The sequence below is a fragment of the Camelus ferus genome, chromosome X (genome assembly GCF_009834535.1).
Source record: "Camelus ferus isolate YT-003-E chromosome X, BCGSAC_Cfer_1.0, whole genome shotgun sequence".
Lineage (NCBI taxonomy): Eukaryota > Metazoa > Chordata > Mammalia > Artiodactyla > Camelidae > Camelus > Camelus ferus.
The window spans coordinates 69,042,612-69,060,043 of record NC_045732.1 but is presented as its reverse complement, the minus strand read 5'-3'; the positions used below and the strand labels follow the sequence as shown (position 1 = coordinate 69,060,043).

Sequence of the window (17,432 nt, the reverse complement as noted above, 5' to 3'; positions counted from 1 at the left end):
GAAAAAGTGCTCAGGGAGCCTCGGGGCCAGCCTGGGCTGGCTCAGCTGTGGAGGCGGGAGGAAGTTCCCGGCCCTGAGTGCCTTCGTGGGCTCCCAGGCTCTGAGGGAAGGCTGGAGCTCCTGGGGCCAACACTGCCCTCCGGATCTTCTGCCGAGGCCGGGCCAGCTTCCTAAACTAACTCTCAGACTGAAGGGGAGGGCCGGATCCTCTGGGGGAGCCCAGACGGCAGCTCTGCCAGCCAGCCCCTGTGGTTGGAACTTTCAAAAAGACCAATGTTTCAGCAACTGATTTCTTTTCCAACCTGAACAGCAGGCCTTTCTGTCCCCCTTGCATGACTGTGGCTGTGGCATGCAGCCCCAGCCTGAGTAGAAGCAGGATTCCAGGGCTGGGACTCCATAACACCCAAACCGCTGGTCAATTCCATTAAATAAAATCAAATAAAAAAACACCGTTTTTGGCATCAGGTGGACCCAAAGCTGGTCTCCTGGCATGGAGATGCTGTGTACCTACTGGGATGGGATGGGCACAGCCGTCTAGAGACGAGAAGTCGTAAGACCATTGGATCAGAGAATCAGGAGACCTGGTTTCTCGTTTCAGCTGGTCACTAATTGGCTGTTTGGTTTGGGGCAGGTACCCACCCATCTCTGGGCCTCAGTTTCCTTATCTGTAAAGAGAGGGGTTCAGATCTAATGGCTGCAGAAGCCCTACTGGTTTTGAGCCTGTATCCCCGGCTAAGATGCATGTGGAAGCAGAAGGTGCCGGCCACCAATCCTGGGTAGGGCAAGCTCAGGGTCTTGAAGAGGCAGTCTCTGTCTCTACCACCCTCTGAAATCCTTCTCCATTCACTAGCAATGCCAGTAGGGAGCCCTCGTGCTTCTGTAGCTTTTGATCTCTGGTCAAAATTGCAAAGCTCCCAGCAGCTCATGCCTCCAACAGGAGGAAAACCAGAAGCCTTCTTAGTTGTTTATACCTGAGTGTGAATGAAGAAGGTTCGGAGAGCAAACCTTGACAGGCAGAAAGCATGCCAGACTGAGTTGTGGGTGTTAGCTGGCTTTGGGTGGGAGAGGGTGTGTGATTGATGGAGCAAGGGGAGAGGTTGGTGAGGGGACTTCTGAGACAGAGAGGTGAAGCAAGTCTGAAAAGGTTCTGTTCCGGTTCCACATATGACTTGCCTAATGATAAAGAAGGCTTCCCTTTACTGAGTGCATCTGGGGAGCGTCCTCTCACTTAACCTTCCCAACCACACTTCCACCATTTTCTAAATAAGGGGACTGAGGTCTGGAGAAGTCACTTGCAAAGGTCACTGAGTCTGTCAATGGTAGTCTTATCAGACGCGAAGCCCCTGTGCTTCAGGAACACATGGGGGTGAATGTCCTTCTCTACTCTTCGGTGGCCCCTCAAGGGTTTTTTGAGGGTGAAGAAGCCCATTCCAGTTCCACACAAGGGCCAGCACCTCCCACCCCTCTGTGAGAGGAATGGGAAACAGTGGAGTGGGGCCCTGCCTCTCTAGGTTCCTGGCTCCCCAGGACTCAGAAGCCCTAGGCACACCTTGCAGCTAATACTAGAATACACTAGCAAAGCCTCCCACATTTGAATAGGAGACTGAAGGCACAGCATTTTGGAGACATGGTCATTTTGGGGGGCTAGTTTCAAGCATAATTTTCAGTGCATTAGTTCTTTATTCTCTTCACTGACCTTCATCCTGTTCATCTGGTAGGTGATGAGCTCTTCAAAGTCTTTCTGATCCTGATTTTCAGCGGATAGGCCATTATGGCCCTCAGAGACTCACTCTGCCTAAATCAAGGCTGCTTGATGTTGGTAATGAGAAAATTTCCTTGGGGGTCGGCTCCTAACTGAGGGCCCCAGTGAGCCAGAGGAACTTCCAAGTCCACATCTTAGGGTATTAGCTATGACTGAGTTCATTTTAACTTTCCTGGCTACTGATTTAGCGCAAGAATCCCTCACAGAGGAGCACATGCAGTGCCCAAGGTTTTAACAAGGTGATTTTTCTTTTTGTGGATTTTCTAATCCTGGGGGAAGCCCCCTTAGCCTGTGTTCTCACAGCTTCCTGCACCTTTCCTTCATTATGATCAATTGTAAAGATACAGTTATTTGTGCAATTATTATTTGATGTCTGTCTCCACCACCATTGTAAATATCCTGCCACAGGGATCTTGCCTGGCTTGTTGGCTGCCACTTTATCCCCTGTGTCTGATTTTCATTGGGTGTGTGGAAGGAGAACTCCTCCTTCTCCCCAAGCACTTGTGGTGAGCAGTCTTATTCCAATGCCCTCAGCACTGAGGTGCTTCCCCAAATTGTTAGACTGTAGAGAATGGGTGTCCCATTGAAGCTAATCTGACCAGGAGATAAGAAGGCTGAAGGATGCGGAGGGAACCTACCAGCTCCTCAGTGCATTCCCCAATACGATTCCAGCCCTGGGACAGTATATGCTAGTTTCCATGACTGACCTCCAATGGAGAGTTCATACACATTTTCATTATGAAGGTATTTTCCTGAAAACATTTTCATCTCTCCCACATGTGCTTTCCTTTTCCTTGTAAGCACCTGCTTCTGACTCCTTTGCTTTCCCCACTTGTCTGTCCCTTCTGTCCATGGTCCTTATAACCAGCCCTCTAGTACTTTCATCCAGTTCTTTTTTGCCACTGTCACCACCTTCCCCATATTGTAATATAACATCTCTTGGTAATTTTGTCTAGCTTCTCTGAAAGCTTGTAGTCAGGAAGTTCTTTCTGCTATCTAATCACAATTCTTCATGCTACAGTAGAGGCCTATTTCCTCTTGTTCTGTTCCTAGTGTGGTTTGGAAACAACTAGTCACCATCTCCGAGTTGCGACTTTTTTTATATTTGAAGATCAACCTCTCTCCTCTCTCTTTACCACCCTCTGGCCCACCCTTAAACTCCTCTCAGATCAATCATCTTAGTTCCTTTTGCCTGGCCCCGCAGCTCCCTGAAGTCCAAGGTTTACCTCCCGTTGGTTAAACAAGCCTCTCTTCCCTTCTGCATTCAGGCTGTTTTTCAGCCTGGACAAATATCTGACATTTGCAGCCCAGAAAATTTACACCCCAGGCCCCAGAAAGGACTGTAGCCCGAAGCTCTGTGCCCCACTGCCTCTGTACAATGAGAAGCATTCATAACTCAGAAGGAGGCCCGCAAAGGGAAAAGAAAACCCAGACGACCCTCCCCTTTCTTGTTTTCTTTACAGTAAATAATTTACAAAAACAAATTTTCCTCTCCATAGGCTATACCCACTTTATCACTGGTCCCCAGGGCCAGCCTTTACGCATTTCCATACTGTCATGGACTATTTTTAGCGAAGGATGACATTAAGTACTAGCCGCCCTGTAGGCTTCAAACTCATCTCTTCCTCTTGTCAGGATGTTGTCAGTCCTCCCCTTTTGGACCTGCTGGCCGCTCATGGCTTAGAAATATTTCCAAGAGTGTGAGCAGCTACCTAATGGTATGACTTCGGGGGTCCTGAGAAAGCCCTCTGTCTGAACATGTGTCCTTTGGCCTGGGTCTGATAATTAGAATTTCAGCAATAGAGATTCATTTCTTTAGCTCAATATCACTTCCTCAGGAAGCTTTGTCTGATCCTTTGTTATTCTCTCTGACAGAAGCTTAATGCTTTTTTTCTCTCGGCACTTAAGCTTTGTAATTATACATTCATGAGTGTGACTGTTGGGTTAATGTCCATCTCCCCCATTCCACTGGCTATTCCAGGATGGCTGCACCCATGCCTTTTGTGAGTTTCCCGTTCTATTCCCAGTGCCTAACAGTGAGCCTGGCACATGGAAGGTATGCAAGAGATATTTGTTGTTGACTGAATCTGTTCATGAACATAAAATGTGGATTCTTCAGAGCACTGGTGGGAAAGGGTGTGGGCATGGATGCCCAGGTTATCAGCCTGAGGGGAGAGGGACCCAGAAAGCAAGGTGCTAACGATAAGCAGCACCCTTCTTCCCCAGGCGACCTGAGGCTGGTTCCTTTTGCTACTCCAACCCTCCTTTCCTGTCAGCTTCAGGCTTCCCTCCTTCCTCAGCCCAACCCCAGGGGCATTTATAGGGCATCTGGGGAAGAAGGGTTTGACTAAGATACAAACAAGGCTAAGATGACACCCTGTGGAGCCACCATCAACTTCTTTCCAGACAGATTAGGGTGAATGGTATATATATTCTCATGGCAGCACCTTGACATCCTCCTGGATCTGTTACCACCCTCAGGAGGGGCCTGGGGGAGACAGAGGCCAGAGGTCCACATATGTGAAGCCACACTCTCCTGGTTCCTCTGCTCCCCATCCTCAACTGCACTCCCAAACTCAACCCCCCTGGTTCCAAAGTTCTCTGCAAACATCAAGAAGAGGGGCCTTCTTGCCCCCTGGCCCTGAAGACCTCTGCCTACCCAAGACTAGCTAGGTATCTGAGGGGAGGCTACTAGGGGCCAGCTTGCCCCGAGTCAGGGAGGGGCCATGAGATAAAGGCAGAATAGGCTTCTCGTTCCTGAAGCTGGGTGCCTCTCAGTTTCAGCCCAGGAAGAATGGAAAGTGTTCCTTGCTGTCCCCACCCCAGGGATAGCTCTTTCTGATCCGGACTTGACCTGATCAACCCATGAGCCCCGCTGGACTGGCAAGGTTCTCCTCCCCTCTCCCAACCAGAGAGCCCCACAGCCGCTTCCCACCAGGCCAGAGCCAAGCCATTCTTTAAGTCCCTGCTGGAAACCGCCGCCATAGACTCTCCCTTCCTAGTTTGCTTTGGCACTGCCTAAGCTCCGGACCTGCAGACGCACGGAGCAGTAAGCTTGAGGCCTTTCCCTCAAGAAGAAGCAGCTCCAACGTGGCCTGCTCTGTTCCCTGCCGGCCTTAGGGTGAAGCTATATCACTCTCTGCTCCCCTGAGCCTGGCCCTGGCCTCTGCTGCCTCCCGTGTCCTCTACAGGGCTTAGCGGGCTAGGTATTTGAAAAATTCGCTGTAAGCACTGGATAAATAGCAGGCCCTTGGTCAATAAATGATGGATTGATCAACTGTTCAACTGAAGTGCTTGGTTGCTCAGTACAAGGTTGAGTGAGGCGCTGCCGTCATTCATTTCCCTGTGCACCTGGGTAGGCAGGGTGTATTGCCTGAAAACCCTAAAGGGATTTTCTTACTCTTTTTATTTTATTTACTTTTTTTACTGCAACTTACTGAAAGGGTGCGGGGATAGGGAGAAGTGAGGGGCTGGAGGCCTGGCAGGGGTCTCAAGAAAGGGAAATTCTGCACCTCCACCTCAGCCCCTACCCCTAGTTTTCACTGAATTCTGGCTATGATTCAGGGGATTTGGGGTGTCTGGCTGTCCTGAGCCCTGGGATGGTGGTCTTGAGCTTGTCTGAGGAGTCATGAATTTGAGCTTTGGATACAAATCATGCTTGCTGGTAATTCCCATGGCACCTTTATTTCCCTGTCTCTTCCTCTTCTTCTTGGATGGAAGAGCAGTGTCCCCAACTACCCTCAGCCTGGTGAGCCATTTACCTGCTGGTGACACAGCGGGATAGGCTGGGCAAAGACAAGGAAAGAGAAAAAGAGAACCTATTGGCTGAGTCACAAACTTTGAGCCAATGGAATATCAGACTGGTGGGGCTATTCTGTGTTGTGGATAGTCAGATGAGCTTATTAGAGAAATACATCATAGAATTCAGCAAGCCCCACTTTACTGGGGGCTCAGTTGCACCAAGCCAGTCATGCAACTTTCTGAACAGGCCTGGAAGAGAGCTAAATGTCACTGTGAATTCAGGCCAGCCTGGGGACTTTGAGACTGCATGGAGAATGCATTGGGAATTGGCTCTTTTAGGGCCTTCCTTTAAAAAGCTCCTCTGGCTTCTGGGAAACCCTTCTCCCCAAGGTCTCCAGAACAGTACCTGAATCAACAAGCAGCTATAAAAGGAAGGACTTCTGACACCTGTTCTGGGGCCTCTCCAGATGCATCAGGCTGTCTCTTTAGCACTATATGATCAGGTGATAGCAGGAGCCCCCGATCCTGCAAAAAACACCCCAAAACACACTAAGCCCACAGCAGCTCACCTGCCTGCTGACATTTGCTGCTCAGTGTGGGGGCTCAGGGGGGAATCCCCTTCACAGCCTGGCACCTGCCTCTGAGCAGACTGCTGGCCTGCCACTAGGGACAGCAGGCTTTTCCTTTGGAAGTCTGGTGAGTTCTACTTAGACCCCCAGCAGGCTTCTGAATGCCTGGCCCCAGGGAAGCCTGCCACTGAGCAAGCAGAAGCTTGATGCCTCAGTAACCTGGCTCTGTTACATAAGGCACTACGCGAGATATGAGTCAGGGCCCTCAGGCTGGCCCAGGCCCAGCCCAGTCTGGGAGTGAGACTAAAGGGAGGGGTATGTGTGTCTGTGTGTGTGTGTGTGTGTGTAGTTGGGGGTGGGGGGTAAGCCAGGAAGGAGCCGCTGGAACCACTTCCCTTCCTCTCACTTCTCATCCCTTTCTTCCTCAGGGATAGCTGTAGCCAATCACCAGCCAGGAAACCTCAGACTGGGAATCTTGGCCAGATCCCTAAGCTGTGAGCAGCTGCTCTCCATCTCCCCTGAAGAGAAGACAAGAGGAAGTAGGTTGAATACCCAAGGCTGTTTCGTGAGTAAATTCTTCCTTCAAGGAAGGATGGGGAAGGTCCCTGTGGGGCTCCGTCCACAGGCAGGGGCCTGATTTCAAGCTGGGTCTATTTGAGGAAAGTGGCTCCCGGGGGAGGAAGGCTGATAGCGTGCCTGGGGCATCACTGACCAGCATGCTGCTAGCTCCTGCTTCCCCTTGGGCAAGTGTCTGCACAATGGGAAGCTTCCCAGTCAGTCTCCCCGTGCTGGCTGGGATCTCACACCTATTAAACTGTTTCTAAAAGAGCAATAGCTACTTTGGGACAGGGATTTCCAGCTAGAAGGTCCAAGTGAATTTGCCCCTTTATAAGATTCCCTCCTGCCTGGATTAGCATTTGGAAAACCTTGTTTTCTAGTCTCACAGACCCCCGTTTTATCCTCACTCTGACTTCTTAGCGAAGCTAGATTTCGGCATGGTACACAGTGGCTTCCATAAGCCATTCCCCTGACCTGAGTCCTCATCAAACCTGCTCTGAGGCTGGGAACTAGCCTTCTGGCCTTCACAGAGATCCCATTAGCCCACAGGGTTCTAAGAAGAACCTGCTCTGCCAAAGCTGCAGCCCCACAGCGAAGCCCTAACCCTTGTCCCATTATTGCAGGCACATGTCCTGGGCCATTATTGCCCTCTTCATCTAAAAGGGAAATTTTATCTTTTTTGACCCCTGTGGTCAAGGAATGCTCTCCCTTGAGTGCACTGAGCACACAGAGTGTCCCACCAAATGGGCCCAAGCTTCAGGTCCACTCAGCACGTTGGCTTCTCCAGGGCTGAAGAGGCTATTGCATGACACCAACCAATTTGTTATGTAAACCCAGCCAGCCATGGCAGATTATGGCTTTGTAGTTATCTTGAGGGATGCCTTACATAAGAGGAGAAAGTTCAGGTAGGAGCAGAATTGTGATGAGCAAACACAGCGCAATGGCCACCACCAGGTGCAGATGCCGCCGACCTTATTCCTCTTAACCTGCCCACAAGGTGCAGGCAAGTGCTCTGCTGGGCTCCATCACTTAGGGGACCCAGAGACCCTGGCAGCCTGGGCCAGACACATCCATCTCCATTTACCCAGACTTCCTGGCCTTCAGGACCAATTATGGAAAGGAGCCAACACTCTACCTGGAATTGAGAGCTTGTTAGTTTATCTGGAAGTGCAAATATAAGCAGGATTGTTAACCTTCTCTTCAGGTGGGAGGGAACATAAGGTCACCCTGGAAAGAGTTATTTTCTGGGGTGTGGGCTCACATGCGTCCAGTCCTGGTAAACTGGAGGAGGAGGTGAAGTTCACGTTCTGTTCCTGCCACCTTTCTTGAAGAGCAGGACCCATCCATCCAGAACTCTCACGCTGCTCAAAGCCCCACACTGTGTAGCAGGCCTTTCAAGGACTCTGGCCCTGTCTCTCAGCTTCTCTTCTCCAAACTTGACTTTCCCATGCTACATTCCCACAGACCCATACTCCCAGTGAACTGTCACCCCGAAGGAAATTCTGATAAACAGATCCATGCAAAGTAGTCAATGACGAGTAAAGAAGTCAGGCGTTATTCTTTCAACAAGTAAACCCTGGGTAGTAAACCTGGCCATTCATGAGAGAGATACACTCAAACTTTTGCCAGTCCCTAATTCATGAGCATTTCGAAAGCATCTCATTTCCCCCCTAAAACTTCTATTTCTATCATTTTGTTAAATGTCTTAGCTTTCTTTTCATTATAACCACTAGCACAAGCAGCCGACTCAGGGAGGGGGTATTCTCCACAAAGAAACAGATGCTCGCTCATTTCATAGGCATTACTACGTATGAACTGACCATAGTAGAGGACCACAAAATTGGGATGAGACACAGGTGCTGGGCAACTCCACTCCTAGGTAGAGACTCGAAAGAATTGAAAGAAGGGACTCAAAAAGATACCTGTACACCAATGTTCATAGTGGCATTCTTCCCCATAACCAAGAGGTGGAAACAACCCAAGCATCCATGGACAAATGAATGGATTAAACAGAATGTGGTGTATCCATACAACGGAACATTATTCAGTCATAAAAAGGAATGAAGTACTGCTATATGGATGGACCTTGAAAACATTATGCTAAGTGAAAGAAGCCAGACACAAAAGGCCACATATTGTATGACTCCATGTATACGAAATACCTAGACTAGGCAAATTCATAGAGACAGAAAGTAGAATAGAGGTTACCAGGAGCTAGGGGAGGGACAATAGAGAGTTATTATTTAATAGGTACAGAGATTCTGTTTGGGATGATGACAGAGTTCTGGAAATGGATAATGATGATGGCTGCACAACGCTGTGAATATACCTAATGCCACTAAATTGTACATTTAAAAATGACAAATTTCATGTTATATATACTTTACTATTATATATGTAGATATCTAATATATACATATACTTTATTTACATATATAAAACACACACGTACATATGTAATATATGTAGTAAATGCTGGTAAAGCACTAGGGTCACTCACTGCCCAAAGCCTCTTAACACATGGAATTTACATCTGTGCGTCAGCAAAAAGACAATTTCTTACATATCAAGGTTCTCATGAGATCTACAAACCATGAAATGTTAAGTTTGCAAACACATTTGTGTTTTTCAACAGAGAACTGCCTTAATCCAAGAGTGCTTATTCTTTGTCAGACCACTAGGCACTTGGGAAATAGTTATTTTAAATTACCTTGGGCTAGGGAAGGACTTTCAAAGCTTGATACCAAAAACAAAAATCACAAAAGCAAAGAATGACAGACTTAAGCACACAGAAACCCAAACCTCTCTACTGCAAAGAACTCCGTCCTCAAAATCAAATGGCAAATTAGTTGACAAAGGGTTGCAATCTCTAACTCAGGATTTCTCACAATGTGGTCCACATACCACTGTGCTATGGGAGAGAGGTTTTAGATGGTTTAGGGACAGAGAACTGATCTTACAGTATGAATTTAGGCACTACAGTAGGCAGGTGGGAGAGTTTTGCTCCTCAAATCACACCATGTAAGTGGCTACATCCTCAGAAATCAGGTGCAGGAACACACATTTATGAAATCTTAGATCGAAGACACAGAGAAGCACAAATAATTTTCATGCAAATTTTTCTTGGAAGCCTGATCTCTGAATCTATATCTTTCCCCTTACTACTATATATCAAATCAATAGGGAAGATTAAATGAATTAGCACACATAAAACAATTCAAAATCTTTGCTGTTATTATTTTCTGAGGATCTAAGTGTGGGACCACTTGTTGCTAGCTCAGAAGCTTAAAGGTAGACTCCTAGGGCTTTCAGAGTTGGAAGGGAACTCAGATTCAGAATATCTCAGATCACATTGGGCAGGTGGGTTTGGGGGCCCAAGGCAGAATAGAACTGACTAAGGAGGCTTGGATAAAATCTTAGAAATAAATTTGACATTATAACAGCAGTGACAACAACAGAATATGGCTAAAGCTCCCATGTCAGCTTGCTGCACCTTACTGATCAGAGAACTAAGGCCCCTCATATTTCAATTTTGCATGTTTTTAATAGGCTACATTTCAGTTGGAAATTTTAGCTGTTTGCCCAGCATGTTCTATGTGCCTCCTGAGTTTTTCAGTTTCAGAAGCATTTTCAAAAGATACAGTCTAGGTATAGTCTCCTAATAATAGGATGACCAACCATCCTAGTTTCCCTGAGACAGTTTGAGCATTGAAAGCCCTATGTCCCCGAACTGGATGGCCACCCCACCTAATAAGGACATTTAACCATCTGGTTAGTTTCTGGGCTAATATTTACCTCTGCTTAACAATTATTTCTTCACAGACAATTCTTTAGTGTCTGACAGATCTTAGGTGGAGTCTTGGCTCTGCTCTTCATTGTGAGGCATTGAGTAAGTTATTTAACTTTCCCAAGCCTCAATTTCTTTCATCAAAAAATGAAGAATGGTGATAACAATGCCCACTTCTTTGGGTTGGTGTGAATATTAAATGAGGCTATGCAGATATAATGCTTAGTACACGTTGGAAGCACTTAATAGATGTTAGCTATTAATCTATTATAGTTATTAGTTACCTAACACAAAATTGAAAGGATGGTATGTAAAACACATCTTCCTCCCAATCATTTAGACGCACTATTTACATACCAATGAGCTGCATGCCCATTACCACTGATTTATATGTATATATACAGCACTGTCCATCAGGACTTCTGCTATTAGAGTTACTGCATGGGGTTCACACCGAAAAAAAATCACACTTGAACCTTAATAAGAATTTTCCAAGACTAAATTAAAGTTGTAAAATCTTTACGTAGGACTACACCAACAATTAAGCCATCATCCAGTCAAAAAACCTTTACTGAGTACTGACTGTATAACTAGAAGTCAAGAGAAAGCCAAGTGAGTACAAAACATGCCCTACTCTCAAATTGCATACACTCTTGTGTTCCAAGGAAACCAAGAGCTAAGCTGGGAGCCAGGGACAGGTCAAAGCAGACAAACCAGATAGAAATCAAGAATGTGCCCCGCCCTTGCTCCCAAGAATATAGGATCCCTTGCAGCAAGGGGGTGGGCTGCAGGAGGAGGGGTGGGAAGAGTCACTTCTCCAGAAAAGACGGCCTTGAAGGTAGACAAATTAGAGGAAAAAGACACCCAGGCAGGAATTGGAAATACCAAATCATTAAATGAAATAGAGGTAAAAAATGATGGCATTTGAAATATCAACTCATTAAATGAAACAGAAGTAAAAATGATGGCTGAGGTATGAAGAGACAAAACCAGGGAATAAATGAAGTAAGAAAAGGAAATGGAAATTTTCACTCAGGAGAAGACTGTCCAGTTCAGAGTTTAGAGAAGCCCTGTGACCAGCAACAACAATCTCTTACTTTGCTAATAAGGATGTCATTCTAGGCAAAACCTCAACCAAATTCAGAATCCCCAATCTCTAAGGTCCCTGTTGTCAAGTCAAATGAGAGAATGCTTTGTTCTGCTGGAACTGTTAAGGCTATTGCCACAGGACCTTGTCATTCTCCAGCCTCATTGAAGCCTGAGTACTTGCTGGTTCACTGCTCAGCTGTTTGGGACATTAAGTTGCCCTGATTCCAGGAGGCAGGGTGCACAGAGACAACTCCCAACAGTATGCCCTGCTCCCTCCACCAAGGCCCTCAGCCCCCTGTCCAACCTGGTGGGACTTCTGGGCTTTGCCAAGAACCAAGTGTCAATAGACAGGTGTCAGTGGAGTAGGTGACAAAGGAGGTCTTGCCACTCAAGAAACCCAGACCACCAGGAAGCCTCACCAGGTGTGGCACAAGCGAAAACTCTGACCACAGGCTCTCAGCCTCACACCTCACTCACCTAGATCTGACCCTCCTAGGCCCCCAACCTAGGAACAGAGCTGAGGAGGCATCCCCTCTTATGTACCTGTCATCAGGCCATTTCGGAGCAGTTTCAGTCCCAGCTGAAAGACTGCAAGTGCTACGGGGGCGCTGTTTCCAGGTGTCGTCACCACTCCTCCCCTGCAGCCTACAAGCCTAGTGGCTTGTTAGGAGCCTGGTAGGGCTTTACTCTGCAGGGTTGCAGCAGCTGTGGTTTGAATACGCTTGCAGTAATCTTTCATCAGAAATGAAGATTCCCTCGAAACCTGTTACATATGCGGCCTGCTTTCGTGGAGGCAATGAGATAAATTGATGCCTGAAGTGAAATAATAGATGAGAAAGGGCTTCGATGGTGTGGAAAATGGCTGGAAATACAACTTGTTATAATAATGCTAACAAAGTCGGCAGCCCTGCTTGTCTCCTCCTGAAACTTCTGGGGCTAAGGAGGCGAACCTGGGCTGAGCACTAAGTGAGGGCAGTGCCTGCCTAGCTTGATGGCTTTTAAAATGTCCTATTTGTGCCTCACTGAAAAGCCATCCAATTATTCAAATATTCTGTGGGAGCTCAAAATTTCTTATTACCTTGTCTGAGCACATTACCTGCCCACGATCTGGAATCTCAGAACTAGAAGGAATCTTAGAGCCCAGAGAGGTCAGGCAATTTGCTCAGGCTCACACAGGGAAGTAGTCATAACTTGTACTACAACCCAGGTCTCCTGCAGCAAGTTTTTTCTCTTACATAAGCTGCAACATTGAGAAAGAATAAAATTCACCCACGCACGTGCACACACACACAACAGTGCCCTGTCCCTGTGGCTCTAAGAACACCAAATACACAGCTAGGTTTCCTGAAGTTGTCTCCCTTGCCTCAAAATTGCCTCGGTTGTTCCCCTAAGACCGGCTCTTACCAGAGTGTCTCAGACTGGAGGACAGCAGCCACCTTGGGTCTTCCCACTATGTTTCTCCCCTTCCCACTGCCCTCCTTGCCCTTCAGCAGGATTTCTAGAAAGTCTGACCCGCACTCCAACACACGCCTGAGAGGACATGGATTCATCCATCCTCCTGTCCTAGGATGCTCTTTGGGGCTGCTTTTAGCCACCACTCCAAATTGAAGGCTGTGATCCGTGGAGGAGGTGTCCCCCCTTGGAGAGTTTCAAGAAATTCTCTCAGGTCTCAGATTTTCCTTATTCCCCATCTTCCCCGGCCCCAACAGCAGCTTAACTTGTCTTGACATTTTGCTTGCCCTCCCTGTCAGTCAGGGCCACTCAGTAATTTAAAAACCTTTGCTGTTTCATTGATAGCTTGCATATTTAGAAATGGGCTTTTGATAAGGGAGGAACTCAGATGCTCAGATCCCCTTGAGCACCCCGCGGCAGAATATCCAAAGTGGCTGTAGAAATGCAGGCATTTGGGAAGAAAGTGCCGCCAGCTACCCTCAAACCATCTAGGGCTCCAGCATCTCCCGAGGAAAGGGTCTGCAGGCACCTTTCAAAACAGGGCTCCCACCTGCCAGGCCTCCCCTTAGCCGCACGGGAGTCCAGGTAGCCTCGGGGTCTGGTCAGGGCAGCCCGTTAGCCCGAGCCCCTCAGCGCCCCTCGTGGACTTCCTGGCTGCCTCTTCTGTCAGAGGTGAGGGTCCAGCAGAGGCGGGTGCCAGCCGGGACCGTGGCCCCACCTCCGTATTTCCCGTCACTCACCTGTGGAAGAAGAGCAGGATGGAGAGCATGGTCTGGTCGATGTTGCGGTTGCAGATGCCCTCGTTGACCAGGTAGCAGGGGTCCCGCAGCACGGGCTCTAGCGAATCCTGCCGCATTATGCTGTTGAGCTTGTCGGTGTTGAGGTTCTCAAAGATCAGCTTCTCCTGCAGCTGCCGAAAGTTGCTCACGGTGGGGCTGCCCGGGTTGTTGTTGTCCCCGCTGCTGTCGCGCTGGAGCCCGCTCCGGTGGGCCAGGTCCAGGCAGCAGTTGCAGCAGTCGAGGCCGACAGGTGATCGGCAGTCGGTCTTGGGCCGGGCCATCTTCTCTGCCTCGGGGGCCGCCTGGCCTTCGAGGTCAGGGGCGGCCGGCAGGTGCGCGCCCGCTGGGCTGGCCTGAGGGGACTCCACGGTGTCTGGGAAAGACAAGCTGTGAGGAGAAGAGTTGGAAATGAGCGCCGAAAGCCGGCTGTCCTCGGCTCGTCCCCCTTCTGGCTGCGCAGCTCGGGGTGCGAAGAGCAACAGCTGGACAAACAGCTCTGAGCGGATCCTTCGGGCTCACTTCCTCCTCTTCCTCCTCCTCTCCCCCCTCCTCCTCCTCTCGAGGCCGGGGCCGCCCCCCTGAGGTGCCACACGCGGCCCCAACGCCGTCCCAAGTTTCCCAAGTGAGAGCGGGGCCCGGGGCGGACCTGTGGCAGCAGGAAGGGCGGGCGGCGGGGCAGAGGGAGAGCCGGGGCGCGCCCTCGCTCCCTCCCTCCCGGGCTCCCTCCCTCCCTCTCCCGCTCGCTGGCTTGCCCGCTCGCGGACTCCCCGGGGCTGCGCCGCCAGAGCGGTGGCAGGAGCCGAGCGCAAGTGAGCGAGCGGGCGAGCCGCGCGCCCCGGGAGTCGGCGCGGGGCCGTGACAGCATGCAAATGACCCCCGGGGGGGGGGCCGGCGGACCACGCGGGTCCGCCGCCTCCCCGGCGCGCGCCCGGGAGCCGGCGCGGTGCTGCCCCCGCCCTCCATCCCGCCGCCCCGCCCCCTCCCGCACCCTCGCGCCCCCCGCTCCCCGCACGGCAGCTCGCACCCTAGCCCGCGCTCCCGGCAGCCCGGCCCGGCTCTCCCTTCCTCCGCACGCCCTGGACTCGGGCTCTCTCGCCGCTCCTGGCGCATCCTCGGCCAGAAATCCCTGAGAACCGCCGACCAGGGCCACCGCGCCACCCGGGTATCGAGCTCGGCAGGAGGGCCGACCTGCCTCGTGTCACCGCGGACGGGTCCCCCTACAGGAGAGACGCTGCCTTCGAGAAGCGGGGGAGGGGAGGGGGGAGCAGGGAGAGCGGTTACCCCTGAGGCGTTAGAGCTCCTGGCGCGCAGCCGGAGGACCCAAGACGGGTCTGAAACAAAACTCACAGAAGCACGCTCCAACGCCCCTCGGGTTTTGTCCCCTTCTTCTCCTTGCACTCATCGTCCCCTCTCTCCCCACTTGCTCTCCCCTCTCTTCCCTGAACCCCATCTGACCCGATCTCTGTCCCGGCTTCCGGGAATGCCAGCTCCTCAGCAGGCTTCCCGCCTCTCGTTGCACCCGCTCCCTCTCTTTTCTCAATTTGCACCCCCTGGCACACCCTCCCCCCGCCTTCCTTCTCCGCGCGTCTTCTCCCATTCTTTCTCTCATTTATTTTTCTTTTCCTTTTTTTTTTCCTCTTTCTTGACTCACTTTTCTCTTTCTTTCTTACCTCCTGTCTTATTTCTTTTCCTCCGTTTCTGTATTTCCTCCTTTGCCCCTTTTCTCTCCCATTCCTCTTTTTCTTCCCTTGGCTTCTTTCTTCCCCCCTCTTTTTCTTCATTTTATTTTTCCTTCGCTTCCCTCACTCCCGCTTTCTCCTGCTTTCTCCCTTCTTCCTCACTTCCCATATCTTCACTTATTTTTCCAAACTTGCTCTCCCCCCTCTCTTCTGATCTCCACCTGCCACCTTAGGTGATCTCTGTCCTTACCCTTTCAAGAGGTGTGGTTATTGGATGTTCACAGGCACTGAGGGAGGGGGATCCTGAAACTTTGGTCTGAGGGGTTCTTGACTCTGAGGAGAAAGTGACTCTGGAGCTGAGCTGAGGTGAAAGGGCAGATTTCTGGAGAGCACAGCGGGCTGGTGCCCTGGGTCAAACCCCAGCTCTGTGAGTTGTAGGGATGTGCTGGGTGGGTAAGTGGTAGGGTTCTGGGCATTTCAAGACTTAAAGACTTGGAATACTTTGAATGCCTATGATTCAATAATTATTAGTTCCTGAAAAAATTCAAAATATTCATGATGTTCAGTTTTCACTGAAAACTCAAATAGATTTCAGTTTCTGTCAGCACTCCCCACCCCCCTTCAGCTCGTTTCTTTCACAAGCCCATGGCCCTTGCAATAGAGCAGCATATACTGCCACCTTGTGTTTAAGGCGTGGAACATTTCCTGCTTGAGTCAGTTAGATCTTGCACAGACACCAGGGGTGCCTCCTAGTGGAATTCACACTGCACTGATCCTGAGAGCAGGAGGAAAGAGAAGGCACATCTTCACTAGGAAGGCCCCATAGCCAAGCTGTACGCCAGAACGCCATCAGGGCAAAGCCACCCTCTTTCTAGTGGAGCTCCACTTGCGCGAGTGCCTGTAGATCGGGGTGTCATAGATTTGAAATTCCCTCCATATGTCACAAGCATTGGCTGGTGATTGGGAGCAAAGGGCAGCAAACAAACTCCTGTTTCCAAGTCCCTATGGATCTTATATGGGGCCTGGCAATTTCTGAAATGGAGGGAGGACAGTACTCTCTCTGCTGTAGGGAACAGAAAACCCCAAACAAGATCTGTCCCTGGCTCCTGACATGATCCCAAAATCAGAGATGAAAGAGACTTTGGGAGGTCACTGACCAGACCAGGAAAGCTGAGAGTACGGTCCCTGTGTTCCCACAGACTGCTGAAGATGCTGTTTGTTCTCTAAAAAGCCAGTCCTTTCTATGGGTTAATTCCCCTTTTCTTCTTCATTGTTGTCTTTTTTTTTTTTTAATGCTCTTGGGTAAAAGCCAGAGGAGGTAGTAGAATATGAAATTTCATATGCATTGTGTAGACTTACAGCCTACTGAATTGTTTTTTAATTACAGTGTTTATGATTTTCCCTCTTGTTTGTAATTATTTTATGTTAAACATCATAACAAAATATATTAGCTCCATAAATGTTTACTTAAGTTGTGTTTTGAAAACTGCTGGGGCCTTTTGCTCTACACTTGCCTGAGTCCTCTTATCTTTGCGCATAACCTTGGGACGAGGCCCTGGTGGAAGTATTTCCTTCTTGGCATTTGGTACCATTGAACTCCAGATTTTGTCCCCTTGACATTTCCCTTGTTGTAGTCCTTGCTCGCAAGTAGTATCATTAATAATTCAGTACAGCTTTGCATACTGTATCCAGGCTGATCAAGAGCAAATATAACTTAGATATAGGAACATTGAGATAGTTCAGAGATAGAGTTCAGAAGGCGGTTGTGTGTTTGCATACAAGTCCAGCTTATATTAACATATAGCATACCTTCCCCGGAAGGCTGACTGGGCAGGGCCTCCTTGGCTCCTCTCTGTGAAGCCTTGTTTTGCTAACATACATTATGTTGGATGGAGAGGCTCCAAGTAGCAAAATGTTCTTGTATAAATGCAGAGAGCAGAGGGGGGCGCCACTTCCAGACAAAGCTGGTGGCTTTCTGGGTGAAGTAGAAATGCGGCAGGGGGAGGGATACCACTT

General features: G+C 49.4%; 1 protein-coding gene across 2 annotated transcripts in view; it reads right to left on the bottom strand.

Moving 5' to 3' along the window:
- TSC22D3 (TSC22 domain family member 3) overlaps positions 1-14,913 on the bottom strand; it is a 39,511-nt gene extending 24,598 nt beyond the window's left edge. Inside the window, exons 1-2 of one of the 2 annotated variants that reach the window (XM_032475848.1) lie at positions 14,762-14,913; positions 13,699-14,124 (exon numbers count right to left, since the gene is read on the bottom strand). In XM_032475848.1, coding sequence (XP_032331739.1) covers positions 13,699-14,124; positions 14,762-14,847 — 512 coding nt within the window. In that variant the 5' untranslated portion in view covers positions 14,848-14,913. Of the gene's footprint in view, positions 1-13,698; positions 14,125-14,383; positions 14,533-14,761 lie in introns of those variants that run through there. The other variant, XM_032475849.1, reaches the window with a different exon arrangement.
- Between the last annotated feature and the right edge of the window lie 2,519 nt (positions 14,914-17,432).